The following is a 25,651-nucleotide window of genomic DNA, read 5'->3' on the forward strand; positions in this document are numbered from 1 at the left end:
ACTATGCTTTGATGACAGAAGTGATCCATGCTGAAGAACCCAAGTGTCTTGAAGAGGCACAGGGCGATGATAGGTGAATGGAGGCTATGCAGTCGGAGTATGGCTCCATAATGAAGAAGAACACTTGGGACCTTGTGGATCAACCACCAAAACGCAAGGTAATCGGAACCAAGTGGGTGTACAAGACTAAGTACAAGTCCGACGGCATGTTGGATAAGTACAAGGCTCGGCTCATGGCAAAAGGATTTGCACAGGTACATGGTTTTGATTATCAAGATACTTTTGCTCCCACAGCTCGACTAACCATAATTCGCAATGTTTTGGCTGTAGCTGCCCAAGGAAGTCGGCCCGTGTTTCAGATGGATGTGAAATCCGCCTTTTTGAATGGAGATCTCAAGGAGGAGGTATACGTGGAACAACCACCAGGTTTTGAGATCCCCGGTTCAGAAGGTAAAGTCTGCAAACTGAAGAAGGCACTTTACGAGTTGAAATAGGCCCCACGAGCGTGGTACCAGCGAATTGATGCCTACTTTCTGCAAAACGGGTTTAAGAGGAGCCCATCTGATGCAAATTTGTATATTTTCAGAGGAGGAGGTAGGTGTATGATCGTGGTCCTTTATGTGGACGACCTTGTCATAACAGGGAACCATGAAGAGAAGATCTCACAGATGAAGCATTTGCTAGGAAGAGAGTTTGAAATGATAGACCTTGGACTGATGCATTTTTGTTTGGGGATTGAAGTTTGGCAGGAGCCGAAACAGATCATCATTTCACAGCTAAATTATGCTGGAGAGATACTGAAGGCATTTGGCATGGCTGAGTGCAAGACAGTTGGTACCCCTATGGAGGTTGACGTGAAGCTCTCAAACAAGGATTCATCACTGCTGGTGGACAAAGCGAAGTACAGAAGGCTTGTGGGCAGCTTGATTTACCTGTGCAACACACGGCCGGATATCAGCTTTGCAACTGATGTACTTAGCAGGTTTTCCAATAAGCCCCGGGAGAACCATTGGAGGGCAGGGATGCAGGTGTTGAAATACATCAAAGGCACACTTGATTATGGCATCACCTATACCAAGGGCAACATCTTGACCGGATTTTGTGACTCGGATTGGGAAGGAGACGTGGACAGCAGGAGATCAGTGACAGGGTACTGTTTCTCACTTGGATCTGGAGTTGTGTCATAGGTCAGTAAGAAGCAACCCACATTTGCTCTTTCTTCTATCGAGGCCAAGTACAAATCTGCATGCTTTGCTTCTTGCGAGGCAGTGTGGTTGAGGAGGATTTTGGGAGACATGGATACAGTGCAGAACAAGCCTACGTAGTTATCATGTGACAATCAGAGTTGCATGGCGATTGCAAAGAACCCGGTGTTCCACGCTCGCACAAAACACATTGAGATTCAATATCACTTTGTACACAAGCTGATCATGGATGGAGAGGGTGACTTGGTGTACTGTCCAACTACACAGAATGCTGCGGACATCTTCACGAAGGCTCTTGGAAGAGACTTGGTAGAGAGGCATCTTCATCGACTTGGCATTGGGCCGAAAAAGTAAGTTCACTTGCAAGTGGACATTGAGGGGGGGTGTTAGATATCAATGCTCCACTCTCGTGTAACTACGCGAGAACCAGCTAACTCTACTTGTAAGCCCTCCCATATGAGGAGAAGGCATTTGAGTAGCTCGGTTATCCAGTAGGTCCTGGTTTGGACACTAGATGGGGGCCATGTGTGGCCTGATGGCTGGATGGCTTCAGATAGAGTTGACACACCGCTAACTAGGCTACATGCAAGTGCAGGAAGGCATCCCTTGATTGACCGCACTGAGGGTAGACGGAGCGTTTCCCGGGGCAGCCCACTCTCGGGTTGCGGGGCGCGTTTGGAGCCTCATATGATCTTGGATGGCTCTGTTTTGCGCAGCGGTTCTATCGTATGGTCGGTGGCCTATTTCGGGACCGACCCCCAGTCGATCGTTTTGGGCGAACTGGGTCGGTCACCCGATTGAGCCTAACCGACTACGACTGGTGGTTATATAAGAGCAAGCCCGTGAAGCCCATTTGATCACTGCTACAGCAACCCTGATTCCTTAGCATCCAGCCTCCGTCTTCTACTGTTTCCAGCATGCCATCGAAGCTTCTTTCACAGGAGCGCATGGTTGGGAGGCAGCGCCATCTATTGTATCAGTTCTACAGTAATCAAAATTTTGATTCTCCATACTATCTTTTTTTCTCTCTTGCGTACGAGATCCTATTATCTGTTGAGCACAGACGTTGTATTATTTTCTTACAAATCCACTTTATGATCCAAATTTGCAAGACAAACTTGGCACGATATGATTCAATTATGGTAATTCTATCATCATATGGTAATTTCATAACAGTTTATGGAAATGAACTCTATGCAAAGGGATGAGAGTAGATTTCACAACTTGCACAGAATGTGCAATATTGTGCATCATCAAGATACAAGTCACTCAATAAACTTGGTCATTAGACAACAAATCATCAAAGTTCAACTCTAGGTGTGAATACATCAATAATTTATTCATCACAATCTCAAAATTTGTGACATTCATGTAAAGACAAATGTAGAATCTGAACAAGATGCAAGCCAAGATAATAGTGAAATTCAATGCAAAGACGTATGCTCATTAATTTTAAAAGTGCCAATCTCAAAGAGACAGTGCATTGACATTTGATGGAAATAACCACGCAAAACATCAATGTGCATCAATGTCAATAGCTACCTTTGCTCCCGTGCAATTAGCTACAAGCAATCACCATTAGATCAGCTTTCACAAAGAATATCAACATCAATAGCTACCTTTGCTCCCATGCAATAAACTATAATAAAATAACATGACAAGAAAATCCAACATTATATTAGCTTTCACAAAGAATATCATTCAAAGAAAGTCAACCACCACACCCTAAAACATAAAAAATATTTCGAGTACCAACAAAATTTTTTAAAGCTTATTTTCTTTATCAAGCAATCATTATGGAAAACCCTCCAAATTGCACACTCTATTTCTATGGTGACACACTCTTATGTGATCACATAGCAATAGTCTAATACGACACCAACCAAGTCAGGTCATTAGTGACAATTCATGGACATAGTTCAATCTTCAAGTTCAAGAGACATTTCAATATCCATTCAAACGAAGTCAAAAAATGCTTCTTAATCAAATGAAGATAATTGATTTAGGAGGAAGACAAAATCAACAATGAAACTCTATAGACACAATGGTTTAGCCTGAATATTCTCAACTTTATAAATTTTCTTCCAAAAAGCTTTTTATGCTATTTCATTTAGGTTTCATTTACAAAGGAGAGGGATAGCCCATTGCTGGAATCTCCAACAAGGCCACCTTTCCTCATCAAATTTCACTCTTCCAACAACAGGTTATAACTAGAGAGGGAAATGATGCTATACTTCCTATATAGACTTCCATTGCGTAGTCACTGTGCTTTTGATTGTAAGGTATATTCCATCTCAATGCACAAGGAGTACAAGCCTTGCATAATAGGTTGAATTCTTCCTTTTTGAAAATGTAGAAGGAAAAGGGAAAACAAAACAAGAAGCTTATATAAAAAAGGAGTCCTTGAAGAGGGCGATGCAAAAATTGTTCACATTTTAAGCCAGTTACATAATGTAAAATTGGAGAAAAGACAGGGATAGTGTGAGTGAGAAAGTACATCATATGAACCTACAATGTGCAACTTTATTGAAAAATGAAGACCAAATGTTCTTACATATTACTCTACTCCTTAGGGTTATGTTAGTTTAGGTTGATTTTCCTGTATCTGCCTTTAGGATCCTCTCTTGACCTTAGTTGATGATGCAATTTACACCTTAACACCCCTTCCTTAAATGCATTGCATAAATAGAGAGCACATAAAAAAATATTTTCTTGGTTTTTTAAAATGAAACATTGAAATTCAAAAATGAAAATATCAAAGTAGTGCAGTGAGTAATGGCATGCTCAAAGAAGCTACCACCTCTCTCTAAAGGTTCCCTTTGTGTAACTCCATTTTGTCACATAGTCTAAGGCACCCTTCATTCTAAAGCATCCTTATTCAAGATTTTCGTGTTTCGCATTTGGGTCTCTATAGGGCATTTTGTAGTGATAGATTGAAATGAACAAAGGGATCATTCAAGTCACCTGTGAAATGCTCTTAGAGTGCTTGGAGAGAAAGCATTGTAGTGAATTAACACACAATTCTAGAACCCAAAAGGCATGTGATGCTATCCGAACAGAATATACAAGAAACAATACCACCTAAATAGAGGCCTGTGAAAAGTATTGTGTCCATCAGATATGATTTGCATGGTCAACCAAGCATTCACATTTGTATTTTCAAAGTATTTTCATGGCAAGCCATGAAGAATGGTTTACATCTTTGCAAAAGAACAAAAATTCAAAAGACCATATGTTCATAGTGAATGGATCTCCATACAAGGTGCAAGTAACATGTTTAGTTTTAACTAAAGTCTTTTGAGTCTAAAGATGGTTATAAAACAATTTCTACATGTGCAAAATTTGACTCAAATTAGTTGGCTAGATGGTAGACAATGATTATGATGTGCTATTCAACAAAAGAGGAGTCTCATTATTGAAAGACAAATGTTGAACATAAATTGATTGCTAGAGATATCAAAGTTGGAAGATTTTTTCTCTTAACCATAGATGTGTCATCACATCAAGAAATTCTATAAAATACAACAATTCAAATGTAGCAAGTGTACTTTGGAGGGTAGTTTTAAGAAGGGGTCTTGAGGATGCAAATCACATTAGGGGTAATGTGTATACAAGAATGGTAAAAATGGGCATGTCCCACATGTAAAGATTGGATATAAAATTCCTATTAGGGTTTTCACGATAGGGTTATTTATACTATGGTGGCTATGTCCATCCTCCTCCTTCCCACACCTTTTGCCACTTCTGTCAATAGGATTAGGCAAAACTTGAAATATTGAATTAAGGCCTTGAGGTTATCTTAAACTAAATTTGGTTTAGGCTTCCCTTAAGATAAGTCTCCTTGTAGGCTAAGTCAAGACCTTGGCCTATAATAAAATTGTGGTGAGTAAAATGATGATGAAACTTTTGAAAATTAGTGAAACTCAAGTACGCACTTGGTTATTGGGGTAGAAACTTGATGGAAGAGTTGGAATATGTAAATTGTAGGCTGTGTACAATTGCTAGTTATACGACAAGTAATCAAGTGAAGCTCTACAATGAGTGCTTTGCAATTGGTGGATTGGTAAATGTTGCATTGGAGAATGAAGTCGGTATAAGTGTTGTCTTGCAAATGATGAGATTTAGAGCTTAGTGAGTTCACATTAAGCACCAAATGCTTTTGCCATTGTTTGTCCTCTTATGCATGTTGAGGCACTCTCAATCTCTTTGTATGTTGTTAATACATGCTCTATTTCGTGTAATCAATCATGTGCTCTTAGAGCCCATCCTCTAGGCACTTAGGTTTGGAGTTGGATATATAGTCAATAAGACTTTCAAGCCTTTCTACCAAGATATAGCTTTGGAGGTCCACCATGGACCTCAAACACTATGCAAAGCTCAAAATGAATGTGCAGGATAGCCAAAATGCTACTAACAAAAACATGTGCCAAAATCTGGTAGAAATTCTCCTGAACACCAAGTGATTATCATTGCGTGAATTAATGGAGTATTGAAATGTCTAGCCTATATGGAGAAAACCAGTAAACTATGAATGCATGGAGAATTATATAAGAAATACATGTAGCAAATTTCAATATTGTGGAAATTTCATACACATCGCTTCCATCATTCTCCAAGTCCATGTCATTTTAATTCTCGCTAAAATTTCCATCAATCATTGTTTTTGTAGTCTATCTCAGCCTCTAACCTAAGGACAATCCATCAATTCTAGCTCCTGCCAACAATTCACATGCTCCTTAAATCAATATCAAATTTCCAAAATCATCAACAAGATCAATATGTCATAAGGGCTTCAACATATTAGAGCTTTTGGATGACACAAATATACACTTGAATTCCCATAGGAACACATCAATCATTATTTTCATAGTCTACCTTGACGTCCCTTCAATCATTGTTTTCATAGTCTACCTTGACCTCTAACCCAAGGAAAAGCCATCAATTCTAGCACTTGCCAACATTACACATGGTGGACCTTATAGATAACACAAAAATACACTTCAATTCCCATAGGCACTCAAAAATGCTACTAAAAGCATTTGTGCTACAATGTCTTGTAATACAAATGACTTCCTACCATATTATTTCCATGTTGGAGCTGGTGTCAGTACGATAAATCAATTTGCCAAAGATCACCAAATGAACCTACTTTGACCACAGACTTTAGTGTTGACAACATGCGAACTTTCCTTGGTCCATGACAAGCTATTGCGTATGCACCCTTAAAAAACCATTATTAGGTGATCGATCTTGCATCTAATATGACAAGAAATCCTCTTGATCAACCAATAGTAGAACATTGTATACAAATTTTTGATCAAGAGGTTTTTTTGTCCTGCAAACAGTTCTAAAACTATTCTCACATTGAATCTAGAAATGGTTGAAGTTCACGGGCATCAATCGTTCTATTAAGGTGGCCACGTGATGTCTTCTTTCAAAGCGCAACCAACGTTTCACAAACTTCCAATAATTTCCCAAGGACAAAAAAAAGTAGTTGCAATCTTGAGACAAAAATTTCACAATTGCGTAGTTGACTAATCATGAAACATGGATGATATTGGCCATGCTGCATGTTTAATAAGCTTAACAACAAGTTATCTTCTTCTTAGTATCTTTCAATAACATACTAATTGTGTGCACCCGACGCAACCCAGTTATATTTGTAAAAAAAGAGTCATAATCAAAGACATTACCTCACATGGACCAGCACAGAGACATATGTCCGCATTGACCTGAATTCCAAAAAATATTGTTTGGTACATTTCACACCACTACTAAACTTACTCAAGGGATACCATATTATTCTCTGAGTTTCAGCTCACAATAACAATCAGCTAATGCTCTAAATCTAGACAAAGCTTCCCTTTCACGCCCTAGTCTTTGTACATTGTTATGCCTGAACAGGGCATGAAAATCGAGTTTTTTAAGCATTTGTAGATCTAATGTAGATCTAAGGCCGACAAAAGCAGCAATCAAGCAGGAGCACTACTAGAAGACAACCATGCAATCAAACAGTGAAAATTGATATTCAAGTGGCAAAACATTACGCATGAAAACTTCAAAAATAAACTCCAGATCAAAGACACAACTATATTTTGGCCATGCATTCTGAGTCACCAATCCACTCCATCTCAACATACATCACACAAAAAAGTGTTTGGAGAAATAATATTACAATGCCTTTAAAGGCAGTTTCTGCATCCGGATAAAGAATAAGCCAATACCTAACAGCATCAATCCACCCACCTTACAAGTTGTGGCAAGATAAGAATTATCGCCTTGATGATCTCAAGGCTTCAAATCGGGCAGACAAATCATCATAATCAGGCAGTTTTGGATGGACATACACAGGTTTCGCAACTGCTATCTGGTCTTCTGCTGGAAGATCTGGTGGGCACCGCTGAGGTGGCTCAGAATTGCTTTGTTGCCTTTGAAAGAGGCTAGGGGAAGATGCATCTGCGATTCTACTATTGACAGATTGGGACTTCAAATCATTAGCCTGAGACTGCCAGTTCTTTGAAGAAAGACTTAGGTCCTCCTGCCTATTTGAAGAATACCTATATTTTCTGCTGTCCGCGTGAGACACATCACTGTTCTGCTGTCTAGATCCGGACTGAGACGGTGAAAAATATTCAATGGGCAAATCTGATTGATCCTCGTCATCATCAAAAACAGGTTTTCCATGAGTAATATGGTGCTCAAATGAATCTGTCCGTACCTTGAAGTACTCTTCCGTTCGTCCTGCCCCAGATCTCTTTACATCATCAATGTCATCTTCATCACTACTTGAACTGGATTCTGGTGTGCTCTTGTCAAATTTTCTACTTGATCCCATCGTTGTAGATTTCCCGTTTGCCAGTAAGGCTGCAGCTCGGGCGGCAGCAGCAGCACGCTCTGCAGATTCTGCTGCTGCTCGAGCAGCAGCAGCTACATCTGTGAAATTTTCCTCCCTCTCGTTCATGTAGTGAGCATCATCTCTAAGCTCTTCATTGTTGAAACTTGTGTCTTGGCGTCCAAAACTGGATGATTGTGCACGCATCAATGGATCATAGCTGCCTCTTTGAGATTTAACCTTGACATCTGTGGGAGTTGATTGGCTCAATATGGCATCTCCTGGTAATGGTGAAATAAAGGGAATAAACTGCTTTTCACCCTGAAAATCCAAGTTTTCAATTCAATCAGGAGATTCAATCACACAATTGATATTTTTTCACACTTTACATCATTTACTTGTACAATCAGGAGATTCAATCACACAAATAACATTTTTTAACCCTTCACATCATTTACTTGTAATGAGTCATCAATAATCGACAATGATCTTTCTTTCTTTTCCCTTAAGCATTGTCTGTTATCTGTACTTAGTAACCTGGAAAAGTTGGTGGTTGCGGTTACAAGTTCAGATAACAGGCAACTTTTTGGAGTACATACTGCATTGACAGAAGGAAGTTGCACAAAATATTCAAAAAATACATGCATGCAACAGAAAACTGAACCAGAGGAATCTATCCTTTTGAAGGTTTGTCAAGAGGACGACTATAACATTCTAGTACAAATCCCAACAAATCTCTACTCGCTTTTTAAATTGCAAAAACTAAAATCACAGCAGACACAATATTGAATTATTCAAATCCTAAGCCAATCCTTCAAACCCTATGCTACAGGGAGCAGAAAAATCAGAAACTCCGAAGCTGTATATTCTTTGCTACCCATTAACGAAGCACAAAAACTTTTTCATTCAAGCACAGACTCTGTCTCGTCCACTTTCAGGCTACAATTTGACAACTACCCTTTCATCACCTTGGGTCTTGACCTATTCTTACTGCAATCAAAAGTTAATAGTAGTTTTACATCATGTGCTGCTAATCAATAGAAGTATGATGTCTCTTTGCTTCTACTTGTATTCTATGAATTTGTTACAACATGATTCTTTGTAATTTTCTATTCAGAGATATTGGGAAGAAATATGGATTTTTAAAACTTTGTACCAAACCTTTAGTACCAACGGCTGTATGTGAAGTGCGGGTATTGGTGTTGGGTTTATCTGGGTCACCTCCCACCCAGTGAGGCCCCAAATGAGGTTTTACATCAGGTGCTAACTAATTAATATAAGTATGATGTGTGTCTTTGCTTCTACTTGTATCCTATGAATTCGCTACATGTTGTTTTGTAATTTTCTACTCAGAGATATGGGGGGAAATACAGATTTTTAATTTTTGTACCACACCTTTAGTGCCGCATGTGAGGTGTGGGTAATGGTGTTCAGTTTCTGGGTCAGCCCCCAAATGAGGAGAACATGGGGGAGGTGTACCAGCAGCATGGTGCCACGTGGCAGAGAAATGGGATGCCAGAGAGGCAGATCTGAGGGAATATGCAGATACCAGTCTGCTGTTGGAAGGCAGCAAAAGCCCTGAATGGTGGGCAGAAGGACCCACACATGGGGCAAAAACTATGACAAGGGCCAGCAGCAAGGCTGCTGGAAGGCAGGCAGGGTTGGACCTGCAAATAGGACTGTGACCAGCAGCAACTTTCTGCGCAGAAGACAGAGGCTGGTCAGGGCAGAACAAGAGGGAATCAAACACAATTTTGTAAAATTACATGGTCCAAGCACTTGCTTAAGATTTAAGCTTGTGCATCAAACCCATTACTTAAGATATTTTTAGTTCATTTCACTATAGAATGTGCCCTATTAATATTTAGTTTCTTGATTGGATACACCCCTGGATTTGATTGGTAACCTTGAGAGCTTTATTAATCAACATAGTGTTGCCTCATGCTGATGTTGAGGCTTTAGATTCTTTTTCCAGAGTTCAGCTAATGAACAGTATCAGTTCACTGAGTGATTCTAAGATCATTGCTCCGTTGAGACCTCGAGAGGTTCTTGTGCACAGGAGCCGGGCAGTAGTACTGGGTCTCGTACTCCAGCCCTATAAAAGGGCCCCTAGCCCTGCTGCCTATCCATTTTACAAAGCCCCTACTGGCTGTCTACCAGGACAGCAGAGAGGCCAAAGATCATCTAGAGGTTGAGCAGAACAGTGTGCAGGTCACCTACAGGTGAAGAGCAGTACCCTGCACTTTGGGTTTACAGGTTCTCAGATTGGCTACAGTTCTAGAAGAGCAAACAGATCTGAGATGGTGGAGCATTCAGTCTACATGTCTTCATCAGGAAGAGCAGCAGCAAGGAGTGTCCATGAGCACACTACGCAGACCACTGAAAATCTAGGAGAGCACGCAGGCTGACGACGATTACGGGTGTCGGCAGGAGGTAGATGACAGTCTTGGGTGGTCAGGGGTCAACATCTAGGCAGCACCCTGTCTGCTGCTAGATGATGGCACACTAAACACATTCATTTATATCAGGTTTTTTCCATTTTGCTTCAGAGCAATCTATTAATACATGATATACTGTCCTACTCTACTGTTGCACTGCTCAAAGATATGAGAGTGTAATTTGGATTCGCAATGTGTGGTTTCTGGGCATAAGCTTTCATTATCTTCCACTGTGGGGAGCGATGGCTGTAGTAAGCAATCTCCATCTTTGTTTTCTAACAATTCGAAGTACTGGGTATGGCCACTCTACAGTACTGGGTCATGGACTCCAACCCTATAAAACGGCCCCTGGCCCTGGCACTTATCCATTTTACAAAGCCCCTACTACCGGCTGTCTACCAGGACAGCAGAGAGGCCAAGGATCATCTAGAGGCTGGGCCGTACAGTCTGCAGATCACCTAGAGGTGAAGAGAAGTACCCTGCACTTCAGGTTTACAGGTTCTCAGATTGGCTGCAGTTCCAGAACAGCAAACAGATCTGAGATTGGTGGAGCATTTGGTCTGCAGGTCTTCATATCAGGAAAAGCAGCAGCAAGGAGTGTCCATGAGCACACCACTACGCAGCCCACTGAATCTGTAGGAGAGCTGACAAAGATTGAAGGTGCCAGCAGGAGGTAGACGACAGTTTTGGGTTGTCAGGGGTCAACCTGTAGGCAGCACCCTGTCTGCTGCTAGACAGTGGCACATTAAACAATTCATTTGTATCAGGTTTTGTCCATTTGCTTAAGAGCAATCTATAAATACATGATATACTGTCCTACTCTACTGTTGCACCATTCAAGGATATCAGAGAAGTGTGATTTGAAGTAGTAATGTGTGGTTTTTCTTGCATACGTTTTCAGTATCTTCCACTGTGGGGAGCAATGGCCGTAGCAAGCAATCTCCACCTTTGTTTTCTAACAATCGGAAGTATTGGTCAACATCAACATCGTGCCTTCTCCATACCCATTCTGTTTGGAATGTGCTTTGTATAACCCGTGATCAGGCATGACCTTACAGCATTTACATTTCTTGAGCCCTTTCCCCCGCCCAAAAAAAAAAAAAACAAAACAAAAGTGTGGGCAGAGGAAATTTTTTGGGGATTGCTAACCTATCTCATTTGCAAAGGTTTGACAACAGCGCTCACAAAAGATTGATGCTTTGGCATGGAGGTTCAAGTCACTCCCATGCTAACCTATCTACGTGACAAAGGACTCTAAACATTCTTAGAGAGGAAGGGCATATGCTTGAAGAGTTGACAAAGGACTCTAAACATTCTTTGAGAGGAAGGACATATGCTTGAAGAGTTGACCTATCTACGTGACAAAGGACTCTAAACATTCTTAGAGAGGAAGGACAAATGCTTGAAGAGTTGACATCAGCAGAGCAAAGACGTCCAACTTCCAAAAGGAATGACACAGCTATATTCTGAAAAGGTCAACAATTGCGGACATCGTAATATTTTTGCAAGCATAATCGTTGAGGCGCATACTTCGCAAGTCAAAGAGCATGTTATGTTGCTTTGAGATTTATCATGGGGAGCAATAAGAATTGTGAGGCTTGGTTTTTAGTGCTGAGGACGTGTTGAATCCAAAGAAATTCGAGGATGGATACATGAATTCATCTAGGGATTTCTTCTGGATTTCATCGTGTCTATTTTCATCTATTAATAGTTGGATGGCACTAAATATTGCTTTGAGCTTTTATGCTTGCGAACCCCCTTGGTTGGCAAAGGATAGAAATGTTTCTACGCCTTCTCACGATATTGCTATCACCACATCAACGACAATAGTTGTCCCCTCTAAAATGAAATTGAAATTTTCTACAAAGAATGCTAAGAATCGCCCGTCTATCTTAAGGGTTACACACTAGAGACATATTAGAAACTAAACAAGTCTGAAGACGTGCGTAAGAGTGGGTGGGGTTAAAAAAAAGGCTCACTTTTGAATGTGGCTTGAGACCTTCATCCGAGTTATCATCTTGATGTTTGTTCTATGATGTATCAGATTTCAACCATGATAGCTATGACTATTAATCCATCATTGATTTTCGACCTTCCGTATTTTGTGTTTATTTGGGTAGTGGCCACTTGCCTTGCTTCTTGTTATTTGGATTTTAGACAATCAAATCCTTCAGACCCTTGAACATTCTTGCACTGTTTGCTAGCTCTCTGTCACACCATAGGGAGGTGCAAGACATCAGATTGCTAAGATTGATGCCCCTATCCTCAACACTTGGTAGGAGGGACTATGCCAGGCACATGAGGACCATAGTCTCATGGGTGGGACAATTCTTTCCAGCTAGGGTCCCCGGGTTCACCTTAAAACTGGATGGTACTTTTGCATCTCTTTAAAAGATTTTCTTCACGATAGGGACTAGAGGATGTTGTACTGGGAATCTAAGCGTACAATTATTGGGCATAATGGGACAAATGGCCTAGCCAAATCATTCACACATTGAAACACCTTGCATACTCGTCAGCTAAGGGCGAGCTCAGTAGTCTGTGAGACCTCTAAGGAGTAGGATGTTAGATAGCTCAGCTCCCCATGCACGACATGTAGGGTCCATCCCTTGGGAGGTGCAGTAACACACCGGAAGAGAGGTTGGACATGAGAAGCCAATCTGACCCAACGCCCTTCTCTTGGACCATTGGCATTGACAAACGACCTTGCCACACTACCTGCATCTGTATGGACAAACGACCCTGCCACACTACCTGCATCTGTATGGACACTATCAAAAGAAAGACTGGCTCTAGCAACATGTCTTGATCAACTTCCTCTCTAGATTTTGGACATGACTCTAGTTAGTGACCAACCACCAAAGTTGGCAGCACATGAGGGCCTCCCTCCCCATTGCTCCATCAATTTAGTGGTGACTCTCCAACCTCTTTAGAAGGTGCAGTGGACCATGGAGAGTAGTTGAACATGAGCAAAGACAACAATCTAAGCTAGAGCCCTTCTCCTCTAGACCACCTACATTGCCACACAACCCCATGTAGCTAGCTACCACTTTGTCAATACTATCAAGAGATACTCTGGTGGCAACTCTTAGCTACACGCCCCTCTCTTTGGGAGCTATAGTGGACCATGAAGAGTAGTTGAACATGAGCAAACACAGTAGTCTAAGTTAGCACCCTTCTTATCCTAGACTACACGCATTGCCAAACCACCCCATGTACCTACCTACCTCTCTATCAACACTATCTATAGACACACTTGCTCTGTGAAAGATCCTAATCCACCACCTCTCTATTTGGATACCGCTCTAGACTACCACCAGCCATAGAAGTTGGTGGCATACAAGGGCCTTCCATTGCTCTATTGCTTGGGTAGATAGGTAAAGACAGTACATGTCATACCTACACAACATGTGTTCAAGAGTAAGTTCGGTATTGCTTATGCCATACAAGATCTCCTACTTCTTTAGGTTGGCGGTGCACGTTTGAGGCAGCTTAAGCACATTGAAAGAGATACAAGTACACAACATGTATTCAAGAGTTAATTCAGCAGTGCTTACACCCTTCCATTGCTCTATTGCTTGGGTAGATAGGTAAAGACAGTACATGTCATACCTACACAACATGTGTTCAAGAGTAAGTTCGGTATTGCTTATGCCATACAAGATCTCCTACTTCTTTAGGTTGGCGGTGCACGTTTGAGGCAGCTTAAGCACATTGAAAGAGATACAAGTACACAACATGTATTCAAGAGTTAATTCAGCAGTGCTTACATCCATGCAACAAAAGATACGAATTACTTTTTGTTTGTGATTCACGTTTGCAGCAGAGGCAAGCTCCACAACTTACAAAGAGAGTGGTGACTAAATCGAGAGCCACGAAGTTCACACAAACTACTCCGATCCCCATGCAACACGCAATCGGAAATGTCTACAAGGTAGGTGCCACCTCATCATGAGGAGCAGCAAACTCAACCAAGAGCCACATAGTTAACATATGACAAGACATTGTCTACATCTTGGCCTTGGTTTGGGAGCAAAGGAATCAAGGCTCCATTAAAATTGTTCTAACCATCATGAAGTTTCTGAGAGTCCTTGACTTGCCACCTTGAAGCTTGAACTTTCAATCCTTGTAGAAGGTGGCAACTAGCTATCGGGGCTGTCAATTAGATGTTGATAATGCTATGAAATTTGAACTTTTAAATTGATACTTCAACTTTTACGCGTGGTAGCTTGGAAGAGAAGAGCTCACGAAATGTTGCCACGTGCCATCCTTGGACTCTTGACTATGCCTACCTCTTGGATTACCACAATTGGACTCGCTCTTAGACTACCACCTTTGGACTCATAGACCACCGTACAAGCTCATGGACAACCACCCTTTGACTCTTGAAGTACCACACTCTCTTGGACTACCACCCTTTAACTCATAGACTACCAAGGGCACTTGGACTTTGCCACATGCCAACCTTGGACTCTTCCACTATCACTATCTCTTGGTTTACCATCCTTGGACTTTTGGACTTTTATGGACTTATGAACTACCACACGCTCTTGGACTACTCTACCGCACGCTCTTGGACTACCACACACATACATATATGCATAAGTGCACGCAACAAACGTACACACATCTATACATGCACACCAAAACACACACACGCATAGTGATCGTGGTAAGAGTTTGCAGGACCCACTACAGGTGGATCATGCAAACTCCTAACATCTTTATATTTATGTACATGTAGTAAATTTTTTTGTCAAGCCTTCTTTTCCTCGACTTCACGCTAGTATGACGGTAGGCAAGAACCCTTAGTGTTTACTTGGCTCAATCAGTTCGAAAGTTATTTTTCAGTGATGCCTACGAACGACAAGAAGCGGTGTATCCAAGCATCCATGCACCTTACATGCGAGGCGGTCACCTGGTGGCTCAAGTGGCAGAAGGTGTTAAAAACATGGTGGAGAGAGAGAGAGAGAGAGAGAGAGAGAGAGAGAGAGAGAGAGAGAGAGAGAGAGAGAGTGTGAGGAAATAATGCTCCAATGAAGACATGAAGAAGGCTTTCATTCATCCATCAAGTATGACAAGACAAGTGAAGTACAAGCCCTATGTAGGCTACTCACTCACATACTAGCACCTAGTGTATATGGGATAAGTCCCATGATGACACATGGCACTCACATGACTCGCACACATAGACTAGTACTAGATCACCTAGTACTACACATCAACACTTCACACCAACACACCTTTGACTATGATATCTCCAACAGAAGGACCACTATGATGCAGAGGAGGAGACACATCTTTACAGATGGACGGAATTCATGAAAAACCTCCGATCACGGTTCCTGCCACCCCCGGTACCTAGACAGGCTCCAAAGTCAATTCTACGAGCTACACCAAGGGTACACCAAATCGGTAAATCATTATGCCAATCAACAGATTCACTCAAGTGTTCGTACAACTGCAACTGGAGGAAAATCAGAAGTTGTGCACGTTCCTTCGTGGGCTGCGTTCAGACATCCAGTGGTACATCTGTAGTTTTTGGCCGTGGGATTATAAGTGTGCATACAAGCTTTGCTCACAACTTTGAGCTCATGCACAAGGGTCAAGGACCAAACACGTCAACATTAAGAAGCCCCCGGATTCCATTGCTCTTGAAGGTGAGAAGAAATCCGGCACGGGGCAGCAGCAAAAAACTTGGACGACAAAAGACAGCAATGGCCGTGGAGTTTTCTTGGATTCAACAACTATGACAAGAAAACTGCTGCTTCTTTTGCCATGAGCAGGGGCACAAGAAGTAGGATTGCCTGCATTTTAAGAATGCGGAGGGAGCCACGTCAAGTGCTTGTTCTACAGCTTTGACTCTGGCCAAGACTATCTCAATGGTTATAGAGGAGATTGAAGATCAGTAGGAGAGGGTCTGTAGTCTGTCAACTGTTTCCCACTACGTTCCCATTCTATGGCCAGATCGACAGCCAGAAAGTCCTTATTCTTGCAAATTCAGGACAGCATTTCTACCACAGCCGCTCAACGAGCCAGGTTGCCTCTCACCCCCTCAAATACGAATGGGGCATTCACAAGACAACAGGTGGAGAGTAATAAGACGGCCTCAGCAGCCACTCTAAAGATAGGAGGATGGGCAAATACCCATACTTTCAAGGTAGCACCAACTCGAGCAACGTACATCATCTTGGGAGCCCGATGGAGGCACCAATTCCAAGTCCATCCGTGTAGGCCATTCTATGGGCTATGCATAGGTGCCACTCATTCCTTGGTATGTGCCTTGTAGGCCTAGTTACAATCAGTTAGATCAGTTGGTACAATTAGTACATGTACCACTTAGGACAGTTAGGACACTTAGTCTAGTTAGGGTACTTAGCCCTAGGGTTTTGTTATGTTGGCTCTCTCTTGAGCCTCCACACTCTCAGTTTTGCAACAATTCATTAGAGCAGCTCGTTTTTGTCTTCTCCTCTTCATATCTTGCCCTAGCCTACAGTGGTGTCAGAGCAGGTCGAGAATCCATTCCCTCAGCCATTGACAGCTTTTCCAAGCTGTTTGACACCTCATTTCTGCTGGTTTGCTGGTTTTCTACACACCGTGAGCACCTATGGCCTCCTCAAGCATTTCCATCGCGAGAACTCCGTTTCTGGCACGGGAAAACAGCATTTAGGAGTGTTTTTTTGCGGAAGACTGTGAAGTAATGCAGAATTCAAGCCATTTTCCTGCATTTTTTGCTGCAGACACCTCACATGTGTGAATCCATACAGCCATACGGACTGTACGGACCAGCTGCGCTGCATTTAATGCATTGCTGACACTGTACGGACATTCGTACGGTGCATTAATGCACCTGCGGAGTAGTAAGGACCATGACTAGCAGCAAGGATGAATTGTTTAAGATGCTTGGGGCTGAGAACAAGCTTGATGGCACAAATTACCCCATGTGGTCATACATGATGGGGCTTGGACGCCAAGAATTTGTGTTACATTGTTTCAAGCTCTGAGGCCAGGCCTACATGGAATGCAGCTGCTGGTGCTACATAGCTTGATGGCACAAATTACCCCATGTGGGCATACATGATGGGGCATGTATTGGTTGCCAAGAATTTATGGCACATTAAATCAAGCTCTGAGGCCAAACCTAAACGCAATGCAGCTTTTGGTGCTACACCTACCGCCTCTGGTGCTACAGGTACTACTTCCGGCTCATCAAGTTATGGGTCTAATGCTACTTCTGGAGCAGCTGCCTCTTCTACTATAGGTAATTTGCCTCCTACACAGGAGCAGATTTAGTGGGATGGTCGTGATGCTACTTCTTGAGCAGCTGCCTCCTCTACTACAAGTACTTTGCCTCCTACACAGGAGCAGATTCAATGGGATGGTCATGATGCCAAAGCACATGCCTTGATTGCTCTTTTAGTTAAAAATGTCATTATCCCTCATATCCGGTCTTGCAAGATAGCAAAGCAAGCGTGGGATCAGCTTGCATTCTTATATCAGGTGCGGAAGGAGGCGAGGGTTGCATATCTCCATAAGCAGTTAAAGGACTTGAAGCTTGAAGAGGCTGATAACATGGATGCCTATCTTACCTATGTGAAGGATTTGAAAGAGCAATTGGCTAACATTGATGAGGTGGTGCTTGATTCTCAGCTTGTTTCTAATACCCTTGATGGGTTGCCGACTCTTATCACGGCTTTGCTACTACAGTGAGGTTGGTTGATCTTCTACTTCAAGAGGAACAAAGCCGTACCAATCGCAATGCTTCTACGGCTAAAGCCTTTGCTGCATGGGATCAGCTTGCGTTCTTATATCAGGTGTGGAAGGAGGCGAGGGTTGCCTATCTCCATAAGCAGTTGAAGGACTTGAAGCTTGAAGAGGGTGATAACATGGATGCCTATCTTACCTATGTGAAAGATTTGAAAGAGCAATTGGCTAACATTGATGAGGTGGTGCCTGATTCTCAGCTTGTTTCTAATACCCTTAATGGGTTGCCGACTCTTATCAAGGCTTTGCTACTACAGTGAGGTTGGTTGATCTTCTACTTCAAGAGGAACAACGCTGTACCAATCGCAATGCTTCTAGGCATAAAAACAAAGGCAAAGGCAAAGTTTCAGCCGATAAACCCCCTCATTCACATGCTGGTCACTCCCATGGTGCCTCTTCTTTGGGGGATAACAAGAAGAAGAAGAGATGCAGCTATTGCAGGAAGTTTCTGAATGCAGGAAGAGAATTGCATTTGAAAAGAAGAAGAAAGAGTCCGGTCTTGCAGTATCTGGTTCTCCTAGTCCAAAAGATCGACATGAGTCAGCTAATTTTGCGCAAGACCAGCATTGGGATTTCTTGGCTACATGTCACTATAATCCTGATGTTTATGATGCATGCATGACAGTTTCTGATGTATCCGATGCTTGGTACTTTGATAGTGGTGTTAGCAAGCACATTACCTCCTACAGGAAGTTATTCAGCCCACTTGAGCATGCATCTAAGGGGGGGACCGTCACATGTGCCAATAATGCATCATATGCAGTGAAGGCATTGGGCAAGTTACTTACTTCTGTTTCTAGTGGTCTTGTCACTCTAGAGAATGTACTTTATGTCCAAGCATTCGCAAGAGCCTCATCTCTATTTCAGCCATAGCTACTTGTGGCTATCAGGTTCTTTTTATTTTGTTCGGTGTGCAGTGTATGATGCTACACATGCCTTTACCATGGTCTTGATTGGGACATTGACTAGAGGACTGTATAGACTTGATGCCTATGACAGATGCTTGGATGATGCTGGATTTCCAGATGCAAATGCCTTTGCTCTTGATTCTTCTACCATGGCAGATACCCATCTGTGGCATGAGAGGTTTGGACACCTCAACTTTGCTCTTGATGCTTCTACCATGAACTTTGCTCTTGATTCTTCTACCATGGCAAATACCCATTTGTGGCATTAGAGGTTTGGACATTTTAACTTTGGAGCTTTGGTGAAGTTACAAAAGGATGGTATGGTTGTTGATCTTCCCAAAATGCATATGCCTTCAAGGTTGAAGGTTATGAAAGCAAGGTATTCCGCTTAAAGAAAGCCCTCTATGGATTGAAGCAGACACCTCGGGCTTGTATTCCAAGATACATGCTCATTTGCTCACACTTGGTCTTCAGAACAGCCCTACTGAGGCTACCCTTTACATCCGCAAGAGTGGGACAGATTTGTTGATTTTAGTACTCTATGGATGACATGTTTGTGACTGGGACACAGGGGGAGCAAATTGCAGCTTCTAAGCTTGACTTGCAGAAGACATTTGCTATATCTGATCTTGGTCTTTTGCATTACTATCTGGGCATTCAATTTGTTAGCAGTGAGGGGGGGCATTTTTGATGTCACAATCCAAGTATATTGGACAGCTTTTACAGCGTTTTCAGTTATTGCAAGCCAGTATCCACACCATTAGAGCTTGGTTTTCACTTCTCTTCTGAGGATGGCAACGGTGCATGTGATGTCACTCTCTATCAACAAGCAATCGGTTGTTTCATTTATTAATGCCATACGAGACCGATCTTCAGTATGTTGTCTCACAGTTGAGCAGATATGTGCATAGTCCCTCTATGCACCATTGGCAGGCTGTGAAGCGTGTCTTCAAGTATCTCAAAGGCACTCAGCATTTGGGCCTCCTTTCTGAGGCTGATTCTTCACTTGTTATGCATGGATTCACTGATAGTGATTTGGCAGGCTGTTCGTACACACCTGTGTCACATAGTGGCAACTGTTTTATGCTTGGTACTTCATGCATCTCTTAGTTTAGCAAGAAGCAGACAACATTTGCTACTTCTAGCTGCTCCTAACGTCATCTTCATTGATAGTCATTGGTTGTTGCACGGAATCCCGTTTTCCATGCTCGCACAAAGCATTTTTAGGTTCAATATCACTATGTCAGAGAGAGATTATCAACAGGTGATATTCAGTTGTCTTATGTACTTACCCACTGAAGACAACTTGGCAGATCTTTTTATGAAGGCTCTACCTCGACCTAAGGTTGAAGCTTTTCGGCAAGCTTTAAACTTAGTACCATTTGTGACTTGATCTGTTGTACTCTATACAGTCATAGCTTGCTATATCCCTATAGGATGAGCATGTGCAGCCATAACATAGATATTCAGGCATCTGAGATGTGTCCAGGATACTTCAACCCATACTATGGAGGGGGTTTGTAGGCCATTCTATGGGCTATCCATAGGTGCCACTCATTCCTTGGTATGTGCCTTGTAGGCCTAGTTACAGTCATGGGATATCCATAGGTGCAACTTACTCCTTGGTATGTGCCTTGTAGGCCTAGTTACAGTCAGTTAGGTCAGTTGGTACAATTAGTACATGTACCACTTAGGACAGTTAGGATACCTAGTCCAATTAGGCACTTAGCCCTAGGGTTTTGTTATGTCCTCTTGAGCCTCCACTCTCAGTTTTGCAGCAATTCATTATAGTAGCTCGTTTTTGTCAGGCAAGGCGATGGAGCACAAGGATTGGATTAGGTTAGCTTAAACTTGGTTAGATGAGGTTAGGTTAATTTTTGCCAAGTCCTTGATATGCTTCTTGTATGCTTGGCAAATGCCCATAAACATCCGCAGCTCCTGAGCTGTGGTAGGCACCTCCCACTCCACTATATCTTGCACCTTGGCTGGGTCTAGGCAAACACCTATTGGAGTGATTATGTATCCTAAGTAATGTACTTCCTCCAATAAGAAATTGATTTCTGACAAAATCAGGATGTCATCTAGAAACACAAAGTCACTCTTACCAATCAAAGATTTGAAGATCCAAAGCATCATACGGTTGAAGGATGTGGGTGCCCTATGAGACGGAAGGGCATCACCACGAACTCATACTGGGCTTTTTGTGTGCGGAAGGCCGTCTTCTTTTTATCCGGATCCTGAATCCGGATCTGGTAGTACCCACTCTAATCTTTGAGAACATCTTGGCTCCATTCATGCGTTCCAAGATGTAGTCAATCCTCGGCATGGGGAACCAGCTCTTGATGGTTAGCTTATTCAGTGCACGGTAATCCACACACATCCAAGTGAGTTGTCCTTCTTTTTGACGAAAAAGGATCGCAGCTGCATACGGTGAATTATTGGGGCAGATGAAGCCATGCGATAAGGATGCTTGGTGGGGGGTGATGATCCAGGAACGAGCTCAATACGATGGTCCTCTGGTCAACTCAGTGGTAAATCTAGAGGAAGGCTCGATGTGAGGAAAATGTCCTAGTACTATTGAAGCAAAGCTTTCTGTTTGGGGGTCCTGGTTGGAACTTCTGTATGATTAAGAAATGAAGGAAAGAAATCAGCCAACTCTATCTTGGCAGCTCCGGTATCCTTCAAGGGAGTCCTAGCAGGACAAAGACCAGCAAAACAACCAACCCTGGCTGTTCCTAGCACACAGAAAGGCCAGCTGCAACAAAGCAATAGGATCTAAACATTATAAGGCAGTAGGAGATCTTTTGGGAAGCAATCGACTGATCTGAAGGCTTAGGAAACCCTGGAACAGCAACAGTGAATGATGTGGCCATGAAGTTACAGTTAGCTTTGACATGGACCATGCTTCCAATTTTTCATGTGTCATCGTCAACCCATATGTGAGTCCGCAACTTACAACACTACCAAATGTAGAGCTGCCTAAAATTGTTGATGAGGCCGAGGTCGTTGAACCTGAGCAGATTTTACTTCATCGGTTCAAAAGAGGGACCGGCAATCGACAACGCTTGTATGCAGTCAAGTTCAAACACAGGGCTCCCACGAAGTACCATGGGTGGAAGAGTATTTTTTCACAGATTATCTAGACCTCCTTGCAGCGTACAAGGCGGCCTTTTCCCTAACCTAGTTTGAGTTTCAGCAAAAGGGGATGTCACGGGCATCCACATCCTGTGGCCATGCTGACTAATTTCCAGCACAGCAGCCACGTAGGCAACCACGTGGGCTGTTGTACAGTCCAATGCAAATGCAAGTACAAGGGCGGTAGCAAGCGCAGGAGCAGGTGATGATGTCAGCAGTCAGCACGACTGCCATGTCAGGAGGTCGACGCAGAACAGCACATCGATGGCAGTCTGCCAGTCGGGTGAGTAGGTGCATCAGTTGGCCATTTTCACGGCCCAAGGGGGCCTATAAAAGGCAGCCCCTTGGCCCTCATTCTTCATTCCATCCTAAACCTTCAACAGCCCAGCACTAGCAACCAGAGAGCCCCTGCAGGGTAGCCTACAGGGATGGTACTGTTCCTTACAGTTTTGTAGTGAGGGATTCTTCTCTTCATACAGTCCTATTCAGCCCTCTGGGCCAAACATTGTTTATATATACTTTCCCTCTGCGGAGGCCAGCTATATTCTCTCCCTTTGATTCTCTTACTCACATCCACAGCATCACTTGTGTATTGAGTGCATCATTCTAACCGTTCAGTTAATGTTGAGCAGGAGAGAGGGTGAGTCAGTCTATCTCCCGCTACATTGCTTTGCCAATGGTACTAAAGTTTGGTAAAACCTGAATGCCACAGTTAAAGCTTGCACAAAGAACATTCATCTAAGATCAATATTACACGCAAATTCATTGAACATATTACAAAATGATATGGCTAGTCACTTGCCCTCTTCAGGTCTAGGATAAAAAGGGCTCGCTGCATACATGATGAATATACCTAGATGAATACAAGAACATTCCCAAACTCATCCTCTAAAAACACAACATAGTGCAGTTTCAATCTCATGATAGTCACTCACAAGGTTGAAAACCATAAACTCCATCATGCATAGCAGGGACTAGCTACTATGACATCCCCACTGACATCATTAGCGCCCAACAGTGGGTGTAGACCATAGTATAAAAATATGCTCTCACACATACAAATCCACACACCCACACATACTTGAGCATCCATTTATACAAAGTCTTCGTACTGAGTTTCTGTCGGCACTCCGGAGGTGAAGGGCAGACTCAGCCATGACGAAGGCTAGCACTAAAGGAGAAGGCTAATCAAAAGGTAGTCCAAAATCTCTTCATTCAAGCTACAACTGCTTGTGAAGTCTATAAATGTTTTCATTTTAGTCTCTCCCCAACGAGCATCTAAATCTAAATCTAGCTGATAGGGCAACGCACCATTTAAGATAGAAAGAATTATCACAATACCAGCAGGCCGCAACTTGGACGAAAACTTCACAATTTGCATGTCCGCTAATACGGTAGAAGCATATACCTAGATGAATCCAGGAACATTCCCAAACTCATCCTCTAAAAACACAACATAGTGCAATTTCAATCTCATGATAGTCACTCACAAGGTTGAAAACCATAAACTCCATCATGCATAGCAGGGACTAGCTACTATGACATCCCCACTGACGTCATCAGCGCCTAACAGTGGGTGTAGACCATAGTATAAAAATATGCTCTCACACATACAAATCCACACACCCACACATACTTGAGCATCCATTTATACAAAGTCTTCGTACTGAGTTTCTGTTGGCACTCCGGAGGTAAAGGGCTATACAAAGTCTTCGTACTGAGTTTCTGTCGGCACTCCGGAGGTGAAGGGCAGACTCAGCCATGACGAAGGCTAGCACTAAAGGAGAAGGCTAATCAAAAGGTAGTCCAAAATCTCTTCATTCAAGCTACAACTGCTTGTGAAGTCTATAAATGTTTTCATTTTAGTCTCTCCCCGTAGCTGATAGGGCAACACACCATTTAAGATAGAAAGAATTATCACAATACCAGCAGGCCGCAACTTGGACAAAAACTTCACAAGGTGAAATTTGCATGTCCGCTAATACGGCAGAAGCATGTACCTAGATGAATCCAGGAACATTCCCAAACTCATCCTCTAAAAACACAACACAGTGCAGTTTCCATCTCATTATAGTCACTCACAAGGTTGAAAACCATAAACTCCATCATGCATAGCAGGGACTAGCTACTATGACATCCCCACTGACATCATCAGCGCCCAACAGTGGGTGTAGACCATAGTATAAAAATATGCTCTCACACATACAAATCCACACACCCACACATACTTGAGCATCCATTTATACAAAGTCTTCGTATTGAGTTTCTGTCGGCACTCCGGAGGTGAAGGGCAGACTCAGCCATGACGAAGGCTAGCACTGAAGGAGAAGGCTAATCAAAAGGTAGTCCAAAATCTCTTCATTCAAGCTACAACTGCTTGTGAAGTCTATAAACGTTTTCATTTTAGTCTCTCCCCGACAAGCATCTAAATCTAAATCTAGCTGATAGGGCAACGCACCATTTAAGATAGAAAGAATTATCACAATACCAGCAGGCCGCAACTTGGGCTCGCTGCATACATGATGAAATCTTTTCTGGAGTATCCCAAACCAAAAACGCACATGAACAACAGGAATATATCAATTACCAATGGAACATCAGGAAGTCTGCTCATGTCTGTATCTGATTCTGCCACAACCTGATCCGCATGTTGCTCTGATATAAATTCTTTCGTACTCGGGTCTTCAGGAGGCCTTTGTAAAGACATTTGACTAGCTCCCAAAAATCGGCTTGAACCCTCCTGAAACAGGACATGAAAATCGAAGGCACTTCCACAGAGTGAAAGAACTTTTCACAAATATGCCAATGTGGTGGTACTTACAAGCAAATCTTCAGGAGCCTTAAGAAGCTCTGACTCAGATGCTGTTGGATCCCAGTCCATATTCTGTTCTGCAGCTATTTCCTTCATCAACTTTAATTTCACTTCTCCAGAAGGCGCTTTGACAGACAGCTTTTCAATAATCTGACCATGAAAAACAAAAAGAAAATGATATTAGAGGACAATTTCTTCCTACATTTCAAGCTGTGCAACTAATTTAAAAATCAGTAAGCTACCACTTACTCATCCTTATCTTACCAGTCTATTGACACCACAATCCGGTCGCAGCTCAGCTGCTCCAGCTACAAATTCTTTCCCATATTTCACGGCAAAAAGATTGCGAATTTGCTGCAACTCAGGCAAATCAGCGCACCTTGGAGCAGCAAAGACTAAACTTGCCACTGCTTCACGGAGGTCAATTGGACACTGTCTGCAATACCAATAAAGAATTGGTGGTGTTGTGCCTATCAAAGCTGAAAAGGAACCACAGCTACCAGACTAAAAGAAAGAATTCCAAGGGCTTGTCAATACTAAAAAACAAACAGTTACAG

The 25,651-nt window shown here is 42.5% G+C and overlaps 1 protein-coding gene across 2 annotated transcripts in view; it reads right to left on the reverse strand.

Moving 5' to 3' along the window:
* Window positions 1-7,308: 7,308 nt before the first annotated feature.
* Window positions 7,309-25,651, reverse strand: part of LOC147887194 (uncharacterized) — a 37,733-nt gene continuing 19,390 nt past the window's right edge. The window contains exons 4-8 of one of the 2 annotated variants that reach the window (XM_087394532.1): window positions 25,359-25,530; window positions 25,104-25,244; window positions 24,870-25,022; window positions 7,924-8,358; window positions 7,309-7,818 (exon numbers count right to left, since the gene is read on the reverse strand). In XM_087394532.1, the coding sequence (XP_087250658.1) occupies window positions 7,477-7,818; window positions 7,924-8,358; window positions 24,870-25,022; window positions 25,104-25,244; window positions 25,359-25,530 (1,243 nt within the window). In that variant the 3' untranslated portion in view covers window positions 7,309-7,476. Of the gene's footprint in view, window positions 8,359-24,869; window positions 25,023-25,103; window positions 25,245-25,358; window positions 25,531-25,651 lie in introns of both variants that reach the window. The other variant, XM_087394531.1, reaches the window with a different exon arrangement.

Source organism: Dipteris shenzhenensis, chromosome 23 (assembly GCF_047967505.1).
Source record: "Dipteris shenzhenensis isolate YYH24624 ecotype China chromosome 23, Dip_SZ_1.0, whole genome shotgun sequence".
NCBI classification, from domain to species: Eukaryota; Viridiplantae; Streptophyta; class Polypodiopsida; order Gleicheniales; family Dipteridaceae; genus Dipteris; species Dipteris shenzhenensis.